The following is a 12,098-nucleotide window of genomic DNA, read 5'->3' as shown; positions in this document are numbered from 1 at the left end:
ATATGATAAAGATAGATATTATTGTACGGTATTAGTGTAAAGGTTAAATAGTGAGGTTAGTGGGTTTCCACAGCCAAAGGTAGCCTGTTAATCTTATATGTAGTGCAGTAAGGTGGGCTTGGTGGTAAACGCAACCAGCTGTTATGGGGAGACGGCAGCAGACTAAATGGCAATCCTACTGATCCAGCCCACACACACGCACCCGCGCGTGCATGCACGCACGCACACACACACACACACACACACACACACACACACACACACACACACACACACACACACACACACACACACACACACACCACCATCATGGTGAAGAGGCGCTGCTATGAGTGTCCACTAAAGAGATCTGGTCTGTACGTATGACAGCCTGCTGCCATAATAGGTAACAAACCTGGAAAGAGGGCAAGGATGAGACGAAGGCTGAATGTGTGGGGTTAAATCTGGGGCAGGCTGTCCCAGGATGGACAGCTTCAACAGCTGTCAGCTGGGATGTCGTTGACTGGGAGGGATGCTGGTATGATCCTGACATTATCAAGACAGTTGAGGTAGTAAAAGATGATGACAGCGGGAGCTATGAACAAAAATGGAAGTTCCTGGCGACATCAGTGCATTTATGAAAGTGTATGCATAACGTTTGACAGCGTGCTTGCACTGACATTTATACTGCAGCTGCAGCATGTGATTTAGCAACAGTGCGCAGGTTGGTTTCAGGCTAAATGAAGTGAGCTCCAGGCCCGAGGTCTCTGTGTCTTCAACAGGGTTAGGAGTCGTTAGCTTAGAAATCGTCATTATTCTGCTCTGCGCAGACAAGTCAAGCAGAGCTGAGAATATCAAAACATATAGGGAGGAAATCTCCCTGGATCATTTGAAATCCTGTTTGGATGTTTCACTACATTGCAGCTAAGATATTGAGCCATTCCTGCTGCCGCTTCTCCTGCGTCTGTCTCGCTCATTCTTTTGTTCTGGTGTTTTCCTCTCCTCCTCTCTCCTTTTCTGTCTCTCTTTTACTGACATTCTCGCAGTGACTTCTTTCTCTCTAGTCCGCCTGTCTCTCTCTCGCTTCTCCTCTTTTTGGTGCTAGCTGGGGGATTGGGAGGGTTCCTCCAAATTGGCACACAGATGAATAATGCATCTAAAGCAAAAGCAGAGAGCTGGGGTTGGATATATCTGTCTGTCAGACTCTTTCTCTGTATTACAGTTTATATGATGATACTTCAGAGGAGAAAAAAAGATGTTTGTCGCTCTTTACCCAGCTTCTCATTTACTTTTCCTTCTGTCATTAACTCTTTTATTGTCAGTTAATGTGTGCATGCATGACCACAGAGCACTGTGGGTATCATGCATCATTTTTGCTACGACACACATACATAATGCATGTGTGAGATTTTGATTTCATTTGATTCTCTGTCGCTGTATGCATTAGTTTGTGTGTGTGTGTGTGTGTGTGTGTGTGTGTGTGTGTGTGTGTGTGTGTGTGTGTGTGTGTGTGTGTGTGTGTGTGTGTGTGTGTGTAATTCTTGCTATTCCCAGACTGCAGTGTTAAAAAGCATACTGCACTCATGAGCATAAGCTCACAGTAGCACCATCATTAAAGTAATGAGCAGGAAGTTAGCACTGTAGTCAACCATAAACAGAGAGAGAGAGAGAAAGAGAGAGACAGAGAGAGATCCCCAATCCCATAAGAATAAATCTTAAATCCTGAATGTTGCTTCTGACTTATTCTGGTTAATTAAGTTAAGTCAAGTGAGAGGAAAATGGGGTCTTGCCTTGCCTGAGTCTGTAGGATCAGCACTATACTGTATTTGCGGCTTATGAAGTCTCTCACTGGAACTGTCCTGTGCACTCAGAAAGCACAATTAGAACAAACTGTATCCAGTCTATTCCTCCTATTGTTATTAGCTTGAGCTGCACAGCCTCTTTACACATGGAAACTCTCACACAAACTTCCCTTAGGTTTTAAATCTACATACACACCAATAGTAAATGGTCCCATTCAGCATCGTGTTTCAGGGTACGTACGCTAACAGAGTTTACTTAGCCTGTCGCACTTTATCATTTATCCCCCATTTATAGTAGATGTTATTTGCTTTGCACATCCTGCACTCAGCAGTTAAAACACACACACACACACACACACACACACACACACACACACACTCACACTCACACTCACACACACTTCCGACCCGAAAATCAGAGAAATAAAGAAATCTGTCGAGCAACCTTTGGGATTTTCTTTGTTGTTTTATGGTGGAAAGATTTCGCCATGCGACACAGGATGAGGCAAACAAGTGAAATGTCAAAATCCTGTGTAACTCTAAAAATAAAACAACACAAGGGTTGCCATTTGGGCACATCATAGCCACACGACCGGGTGTGGAACAGATCAAACAAACACTTGTTTATACCCAACAGCAACTGGAGTGGAGCTGCCAACTGTCCTCTGCTGAGAATAGAAGAGAGTGGATTTTACAAATGTTTATGTATTTAACATTTTGAGATTATAAATCTTTTTTTCCTCTCCCCATCGTCATGAAGGATATAAATATGGCAGACGAACGAGGAGTCTTTGCATGAGCAAAAATAGCATCACAATCACATAGCGCGTCCAAGTGCAGTCATATATAATATACAGCTTATAATTTATTCATATACAAATTACATAATACGTTTTGTAGTTGTACAGATGAAAGTTGACCAAATGTTATTGGAAAATATCAAGAAATTTGCTTCTGTGCAATATATTTTGATAAGAAAAGGGTCACAAATATATCGTTTTTTTCTAAAGCTCAATAATTTCCTAATGCAGGGCACTGTAGTGTTTAGCAAATGTTACTCAGAGTAAATTGCAGATTTGTTGTATTTTCAACTAAGGATTAAAGCTGTGGTAGGTACTTTATTTTTGGTGTCATTGTGCAAAAATTCTATAATAATGTTTTGGCATTTTGTAATTCAAGTGGTCTGAGAGAAAACAAGACTTCTACACCTGATTTTGGCTCTGTATTCAGAAAATCTAGCCGTCACGGGAGACTTTGTTCAATCACAGGTCATTTCAGAGAGCAAGCGTTTCTATTGGCTGTTCTACATGCATTGCATTTCTGTCTGAATTAAAGTTTTTGAGCAACAATAGAGGTCTATGGAAGAGAGGAACATGCTACATCAGGCTTTGGTCTTTTAACGTGATTTATAGTATAATATCACCAACCTTATCCTTGAAACAGAAGCCATGATCACCTTTACTGTGTTAGAGATAACCAGTTTATATTACTTAACTTGTGCTGTACTTCTAACTTGTTTTAGAGATAACCTAGTCTATATCCACGACGTTCCACTTCCGGCATTTCTCTGGTGCCGACAGAAATTCTGCTGGATGTCCTTCTTTTCAGCCGAATGTCCATTCCGCTTTCTTTGTGTTGGCATTCTAAATTCCGGTAGATTTACGAGGACTACGGTTAACTGCTCCTCAGATTTCTGCAGGGAAAATCACTCTATGGTGTTTTAAGCCCCCACCGTCGACTTCAAGGCAGCGCTGCGACCGTCGACTTCAACCCTAACCCTTGCCTAACCCTAGTGCCTTCCATGCAGCGCTGCCTGGAAGAAGACGTTGGGGGCTTAAAACACCAAACACCGGGTAAATCCAGACAGCTAGCTAGACTATCCGTCCACTCAGAGTTTTCTGTTGCACGACTAAAACAACTTTTGAACATACACATGTTCCACCAAAACAAGTTCCTTTCCAAGGCTATTTTGCAGCGGCATCGTGGCTCCGTTCGGTGCTTAGCGCTGCCCAATAGGATAGCAATGCGAGACTGGAGATAACCCTACACTTGCCACTTCATACTCATTAAGAGAAGGAGCTTTGAGCAGACTCCAAATCATATTTGTCCTTGCTTATGAGATTAGTATGTCAGTCCAGGACAAATAGCTCAGCAGGTTACGTTCACTGGATCTGTTATGTGACCGCTTGTGACAGGTCACTTTGGGATAGGCTCTAAATTACAAACTGAATTTCCAAGTGCCGGTACAAGGTCTTAGTCCTCACTGGGTGTGTGTGTGAGGCTTAGAGATAGGCATTGCAGCTGATGGCAAAAATGTCAGAGGGTTAAGCTGTAACCCCCCCCCCCACCACCACCACCACCACCACTGTCTCTCTGCTTCCCTCTCTCTCCCTTTTTTCTTCTCTGTCTCCCCATCACTCCATGTTGTTATGCACGGTGCAGTGGTGTCCCCCAGGGCCGGAGATTACCATGGACATGATGTGATTTCTTGTCTTCTCTCCGATGTAATGTGCTGTAGTCTGGGCTTCTGATGAACTTGCCTCACAATGTATGGAAGACACACACACACACAGATTATGTGTGCGTGGATGCCTGATCTTCAGATAGCGTGATAGATTGATTTGGAGGTGGGGCATATAGAGGGCAAGCTGCTTTACAGTGCTGATGCTGAAAGATTGTTAGCCTGTGTGACGGATGTCTTAGGTGTGTAAAGCCTATGGAGTGGCATTTGCTAAGTTAATTCCTATATTGAGCAAGAGTAGTGCTTTACACTTCCTCCTACACACACACACACACACACACACACACACACACACACACACACGCACCTTCATATCTCAGAGGGTTATTCCATTGTTGCCCTTGATAATAATCACTTAGTTGGATTTGGCCTAATGTGATGACAGAGACTGAAAGCTGCGCTCAGGAGCATGACGGGAACATATCAGCCTTGTGAATCTCTAGCTACAATTAGGAAAATTGCATGGATGCTGGCTTTGTTAATCCAATGTGGAGAGGAAAAAGAGGCTTTTTGGGGAAATCTTTATGTGATAAGTGCAGGGAGCTTTGGGTGGGAGATACAAGGGACAGTAACCAGCTAAGTGTGAAGCTGAATTGAAAGAAGTTTGCTGTTTTCTGAGGTGAGGAGGTGCACAAGGCCATAGGGGCAATTTAACTGGTGTAGTATCATGCATATGTTTAGGTAAAATGTCAGCCTAAAATCTGAGACTACAAAGTCTGTATGCCAAATGAAGACTTCTACTTTAGTGACACCTGTAAACGCTCATCAGTCATGTGATGTGACCACACAAGAGCTTAACTTAATTTTATGGAAATTCTACAAAACACTTTTAAAACATATTTTCTCACTTACCCCAAGGTGCTATGTAACCATGATGCAGATAGTTTTGTTTTTATGTGCTGAGGTTTTAAGATATCCATCTCTGAAAATTCTGCCAATAATACGAAGATGAATGGAAGTTCATGCTCAAGCTTGTGACGAACAACAGCATGTCTTTCCAGAAACAAAGTCCTCAATGTCAACAGTTTTATCTGGACTTTTTCTTAGTTTGAAAGTAGTTCCAATTAAAACTGTTCTGACTGAGGCCTGTGGGATATGTAAGTAAGACAGTACAACATGAAAAATTTATGTTAGTATTAATGACTTTTGTCACTCCTTTTGTTATGGTCTTACTTTGATTTGGGACATAATCACGATCTAAGCTTTGGAACTACAGTTCCCATAATAAAGGGGCTTTGGGGGATGTAAACAGCAGTAAAAAGTTGCCATGGAGTTAAAATGTATGTATGCCCAAATTACCTATGAGCAGATCCTGTTTGCAATGTACCCATGGATGTACAGACAGCTATTAACTAAGAAAACTGAAAAAACATGATGATTCTCAGGCAAGTTCAGGTTCGTTTTTTTCTATGATTTCTAAACAGACTTATGAACGTTTATGCTTGATGGACAATGGGGATAATGCAATACTTGGAAAGTGTAAGTCATACTGAATCAAAACGTATATGTATCATGCAACTTGTACTGTATGATGTATGTTTGTGAGTCTGCATATTTCGTATTACACTTTGCTGTTACATGTTATTTAAGGGAATATCATAACAGCAGTCAAGCAATCACCTTCTTTTTTTAAGACAATTATTTTGGCATTTTAGGCCTTTATTCGATAGGACAGCTTAGACATGAAAGGGGAGAGAGAGGGGAAATGACATGCAGCAAAAGGCCGCAGGTCGGAACTGAACCCGTGGCCACTGCGGTGAGGACTGAGCCTCTGTATATGGGCGCGCACTCTACCAGGTGGGCTACCCAGGCGCCCTCACTGAGGAATTTAAGCTTATTGAAATGTTTCCCTCTTTCAGTCAATCTGGATGAGGGCATCGATCATCAATACTTAGATGTTTTTAACTTCCATATTATGCTTTAGGGTGGTAACAACCATGCATTTGGTATTCTGAAAATTCTCTTTCAGCAGCTGCACACATTTCTTTAATTTTAGATGATTGTAGGGAATTACCTGAGAAATGCTGAGGTTAACCTTAATATACTTTGTACTTTGTATACACTCTGCCTCCCAAAAGCCACCCAGTTTATGCTTTCTCCAGTATTTGGCTCTGTTGTTATTCAAGTCAGTTCTATTCATTTTTTCTGCTCTTTCAGTAAAGCTGTCCACACAAAGCTGGACCAACATCTCTTGACTAAAGAAAGCGTTAATAATTTATAGCAACTCATAATGTAATTCAAAATGTAACTGTAAATGTCATCTCTGAGATGTAACTGAAATCAGGTTATTTTTTAAATCTAAAAGAAAGCTCTCATTTTTAAGATATTGTCACAGTCAAAGGCATTGCTTATAAACCAGCCTCTTGGTAATGAATCACTAATTTGAATATCTAATTAAACAGATGACAGCAAAATCACTGTAAAATTCTTTCATTCGCACAAGAAAACCAGCATTATGTTATCAGGGTCTGTAGAAAAATTGTACTAGAACATGTAATGAGGTCTAACAGAGTTGTGATCCTGAGAGAAACTGTTATGGGCAAAAAACATTTAAATGAAATGGGATCTGTTTAAGCCGAGAGCTGGAAATTAGGGATATAAACCTCTGTCTCAAAAACTGTTTTCAGGGCACATGAAATTTGAGCTGATTTTCTTTTCAACAATCTATTTTAAGCGTAAGTGGGAGTAGAAACTAGTACAATTAGCTTTTGTTGAGTAGATATTGCATAATAAAGAGGCTGCAGAGTCTGTTAGTCCCTCCGAGGGTTAAGCAGTTCGTTGGTTTGACATTTTATTGCAAAGTGATTGTGAAATCCAAAAGATTTGCAACACGACAGTTTATACGTTTATGCTGGTGTGTGCGTGTGTTTTGTTCTGTGGTGTGTGTGCCAGTGTGTGTGATCTCAGAGACACAGAGGAAACCTTCCACCCTGTGGTTGCGCTGCACTGCTGCATCCTGCTTGCTGCTCTTCGAGTTCTGCTGCTTGCATCCGCCCCTCAACGCGTCTTCTTCAGCTCTCAGTTTGACCTCATTATTGCCATCATTACCATCGGTATTAGTAGCTGCACCCTTAATCATCATCGTCACTGACATCTTTATTATAATCATCACCAGCAGCAGCAGCAGGCATCAACAGGGCTATCACCATTACCGTCATCATTCTCAATATGCTGTTATTATCATTGTCACCATTTTTACTCATAATGTTCTGAAACGAAGATGGATGCTGGAATCAACATTCTTGCACCCTAACTGTGTGCCGTTGTCGAACGTGCTGCAGGGGCGTTGTGCGTCGTGCAAACTGCCTCTCCTCCTCCAGAGTCTTGTTCACCACTTGTGAGCTTCATATACTGTTAAGTATGCTGCGTGACATGTGCTCCCATCCTGCATTGTGTTTGCTGGCGGTTCAGAAAGCCTTGTATGTGTTTCTCCTCTGAATATTTCAGAAGGGGACTGACAAAATGCAGGCAGAAACAGACCGCTGATGACCTCCTTCTCATCGCCTCTTCCTTTTTTCCCCCCTTCTTTTTCTGTCCCCCCTCCCCTCCCTGCGCTCATCGCACAGCCTCTCAGGCTTCCCCACTATTTCTCTCACTGTCTTCATCTGCTGTGTCTCATCATCTCTCTCTCCTACCGATCCCTTTACATTCACCCTCTCCATCTCGTTTTATTTCTCTCTCCACGGCGTTGCACTCTGTCTGCCTGCCTGTCTGTCTATTCCATAAAGGGCTGTCTAAGGCCTCTGCTCTGCTAATTCATTCGTTGTGCATCGCCTAACATATCTGCAGGGTCAGGCAGACAGACAGAGAGAGAGGAGAGGAAGGGAGAGGGACCAAGAAAAGGGGACATGGAAGAAGAAAAAAAGATGCAGTTTTATCTCCAAGAAACAGAAAGCTAGAGCCAGATCCTGTGGTGTCTCTGTCTCACTCACAATATATAGTAGCTTGCCTTGACCTCCTTCTGCTCATTGCTTGCTTTGTGATTTCGATCCCTAATGTTCAGCTTTCTCTCTAATACTTAAACCACTTTGCTGCCATTGTCTGTTTTTATAAAGGAATGTACAGCGTATGCAAGTGTATACATGTGTGTGTTGTTTTGCCTCTGGGAAATGTGGGTATTGACAACTGTTCCTTGTGCCTATAAGGCAGTAATTGTGGACATGTTTGTACCTTAACCTTCACATATTGTTTGTTCAAGTGAGATTTTGGAGGCTATACTTCAGGAGCCGGTTGCACCAGCTCTTTGTAAATTTAGCCTACTTATAATGTAAATGTTTACGCATACATTTAAACGGGTTGCACGACACAAACTAGTTCTTATGTAGAGATTAGATATGTACACCCAGTGAATGCCAGGTGTAACCCCAGCTAATTGAGCTAACTGACAAAACTAACATTAGCTTGCTAATATATGACCCATTAGAGGTCATATATTAGAGGTAATAGGGACTATATGGTCAAAATATCTGGTCAACATGCTGTTTAATAATGATGTTAACGAAGAAGATTTTAGATTGCATTTCACAAAATCAACACAGTATAATACCATTTATAAAACATTATGCCAGTAGTGTTAGCCTAACTGACCAAATAGTCTCAGTCAGGTTAGCATAATCAGATATTTCCCACTAATTCTAAACTGCATGTACACTGCTGATTTTGAAACTCGTGTTTATCCATGTATGCATATATACATATAACAAAGTGATACCTACATCTACAAGGATTTGTAGTTAAGTTTAATATGTTGTTTGGCCTGAAATTTTTATTTTTGTAATTATGTTACAGCTTGTGGTGCTATACAGTGACTAAGTAAAGCTTTTATCAGCTAAGACATTGCTTAAGTTTTAATGGTATAACCAAATTAAAAAATCCCTAGTTTAAGACCTGGTAATAGTTAGGTAGAAAATACTTCACACACACAAACCTAGTAATACATTTATGAATAGCCAATCCTGAACTCCTTTATCAGGGCTAAGCAGAGGTGGACAAAGTATTGAAATCCTTTACTTAAAATAAACCAATACTACAATGTATAAATAGTCCACTAAAAGTAAAATTCCTGCCATCAGATATTTTATTTACAGAGGTATTTTCGGTAAAATAAAGTACAACTCCTCATTGTAAGTAATAATTGCTTCCTGTGAGAAGTGATGTTGTTAGTTGTACCTACATTATAAAAGGGTGAAATACACTAATTTGGTTTCTTTCTGACATGAGAAAACTGTAACTCAAACAAAGATGATAACACATTGCTCTTTGCTCTTTATTTATTTTTTTATTTCTATCTTTATTTTTAATTTAATTTAATACATACTGTGTACATATACTTATACTTATATTGTTTATACCTATGCTTATATTGTTAAATATTCCATCTAGAGAATGTGTGACGTGCACCAACAACACCAAAACAAATTCCTTGTATGTGTTAAAAACGTACTTGGCAATAAAACCCCTTCTGATTTCTGATTTCTGATTTCTGATTGTCCTTTTTATATTTCTGTTCATGTATAGATACAAAAACACAATGACACTTTAGAGGTGTTGGTAGGTGTATTTCTTTTGCTTTTTTCAGAGCCAGGCTAGCTATTTCCCCCTGGCCCCTTCTTTATGCAAAGCTAGACTAAACACGTCTACTTTACGCATAGACATGAAGTTGGTATATTGGACTTCTCGAAAATTTCCCAAAACTATTCCTTTAAAACTCTTTTTAGCATGCAATTCTCATCAGAGATAATTGTGTCTGACATGAATTCAATGTGTGTGTGTGTGTGTGTGTGTGTGTGTGTGTGTGTGTGTGTGTGTGTGTGTGTGTGTGTGTGTGTGTCTGTGTGTGAGAGGAGTTGTATTATTAGAGAGCACAATTTAACGTAATAAAGAGTAGGAAAGAGAAGGCCTGAAAAGGGAGTGGGTGGTTGTGGATGGTTTATTTACCCTTGTGTGTCAGAGAGGTTGAAGTATTTGGAGTATAAGAGAGGTAAAAGTGTTTTCTTGTTTGCAGTAGAACACTCACTACAACATGTTTACCACTGTTTATTAGAAATGAAAATCTTGTTGTGAGTGTTTCAGTCACTGTCACTGAGAGAAAAAAAAGAAAGCCTTCTGCTGGGAATTGAAGTGTAGCAGCATTGGATCTGGTCCTTTCGACAGTGAGACACTACTCTGGGGAGCTCAGCTGGTTTTTCCTGTTAAACCAACACAAGAATCTCTTTGGCTAGTCAAATGAATGTTACGGTATCATTTGATCTTTTTTTAACAACAAAAAGAAAGAGGGTGATGAAACCTATTTTGGCATGCTCATACTGGCTGCCTTGTAAAGTGTTCTATTTTCTGTGCATTATTCTCCTCGTGAGTCAAAAATAGAAACTGATATGTCAGAAAGAGACAGTGACAAAAAGCCAGAAGCAAACCAAGCACACACACACACACACACACACACACACACACACACACACACACACACACACACACACACACACACACACACACTTTTTATCACCTCACTTTCTGCAGCATTTCTTCAGTTTGTTCTTATCTCTCATGTCACTCATATGTATCTTTTTTCTTTTCTTTCTTCCTCCACCCGTATCTCTGCAGGTTTTCCTGAGCAGACGGAGTTTGAGCTCGAGTGGAAGTGAGTGAGTAAGCAAGAGGGAGTTGGTGTCATGGATGCCGTGGACCCGACCTACCAAAACTTGCTGCTCCTGGGAGCCATTGCAGCAGCATCCGCTTTTGTGGTCACCATCCTTATTGTCCTTGTCTGTGTTGGTTGCCAAAGGTAAGGGGACGGTGACATGACTTGAAATGTGAAAAAAAGGAAAGGGCAGACTGAAAAAAAAGGAAAGAGAACAGCCAGAGTTTTATAATCTCTGCTGCCAGCTTTCTGTGCCCTCCCAGATCACTCTCATCATCCATTCCTTCTTTTATGTGCCTCTACTTCTTATGAACTCTTCTCCTCCCTTCTTTCTCTTCCCTCCATCCGTCCTCTCCGTCTCTTTTATCCCCTACTCTGAACAGAGTGGCAGTAATGAATGTTAATGGCTGCGAGTGTCAGATCAGATGAAATGATGTTTACAGGACACTGAGGAGACAGGCCAGAGTCAGAGCAGCCTCACATCACCCCTCTTTTAAGCAGACTCCTCAGCAGGCAAAAGCAATGGAACACCCCGCGGTTTAAAGAGGATCAGACTATGGTTGTTGTTTTTTTCAGAACCCTCTGGGACCAATCAGAGGCTGCACTGTGTCTTTGTTGCCATGGGATACACAGATAAAGATCTAGAGAAATGTTGGACCAGCTCATGTCATAGAAGTAAAACCACACTATTGTTAAGATCTGCCTTAACCCCCCCCCCCCCCGACGGATGATTCACTTTGTCATATACAAATGGGAAGAGATACCTTCTACTATTGATTTCGTACTATTGATTTAAAAATACCCCTCAGGATTACAGTAAATATCTTGTAAGATCCTAGTCTAAAACAAAAATAATTGTGGCCATTCTTTATACATCTTTATCCCTTCATGTCATTTTTACCTTAACCCCCCTCCTGTGTCGTGTTATTATGAACATCTCCAAGGGGAGCTCTCTTTGCCTTCTCATGGTTCCCTTGGGGTATGATGGCCATATGTTTGTGCGAATAGGATTGCGTTCCAGCTCACTAGAGGAGACAATAGCTAGCTCCAGTGACATGGATCTGACACGACTGACCGTGGTACTTTTTATGTTCAGTTATATTTTAAGCAACTTGTATAATTAGACAATTTTTGTATGATTCCTGCCCCCGTTTGCAAA

The 12,098-nt window shown here is 41.0% G+C and overlaps 1 protein-coding gene across 5 annotated transcripts in view; it reads left to right on the top strand.

Annotated features, from left to right (window-relative positions):
* LOC116062083 (eukaryotic translation initiation factor 4B1) overlaps window positions 1-12,098 on the top strand; it is a 40,158-nt gene that overhangs the window by 13,881 nt on the left and 14,179 nt on the right. For all 5 annotated transcript variants that reach the window (XM_036008171.1, XM_031316593.2, XM_031316591.2 and 2 more), the window contains one exon: window positions 10,903-11,083. In XM_036008171.1, the coding sequence (XP_035864064.1) occupies window positions 10,971-11,083 (113 nt within the window). In that variant the 5' untranslated portion in view covers window positions 10,903-10,970. Of the gene's footprint in view, window positions 1-10,902; window positions 11,084-12,098 lie in introns of those variants that run through there.

The sequence above is a fragment of the Sander lucioperca genome, chromosome 12 (assembly GCF_008315115.2).
Source record: "Sander lucioperca isolate FBNREF2018 chromosome 12, SLUC_FBN_1.2, whole genome shotgun sequence".
In the NCBI taxonomy this organism is placed as follows: Eukaryota; Metazoa; Chordata; class Actinopteri; order Perciformes; family Percidae; genus Sander; species Sander lucioperca.
This window is presented reverse-complemented; position numbering and strand designations above follow the sequence as displayed.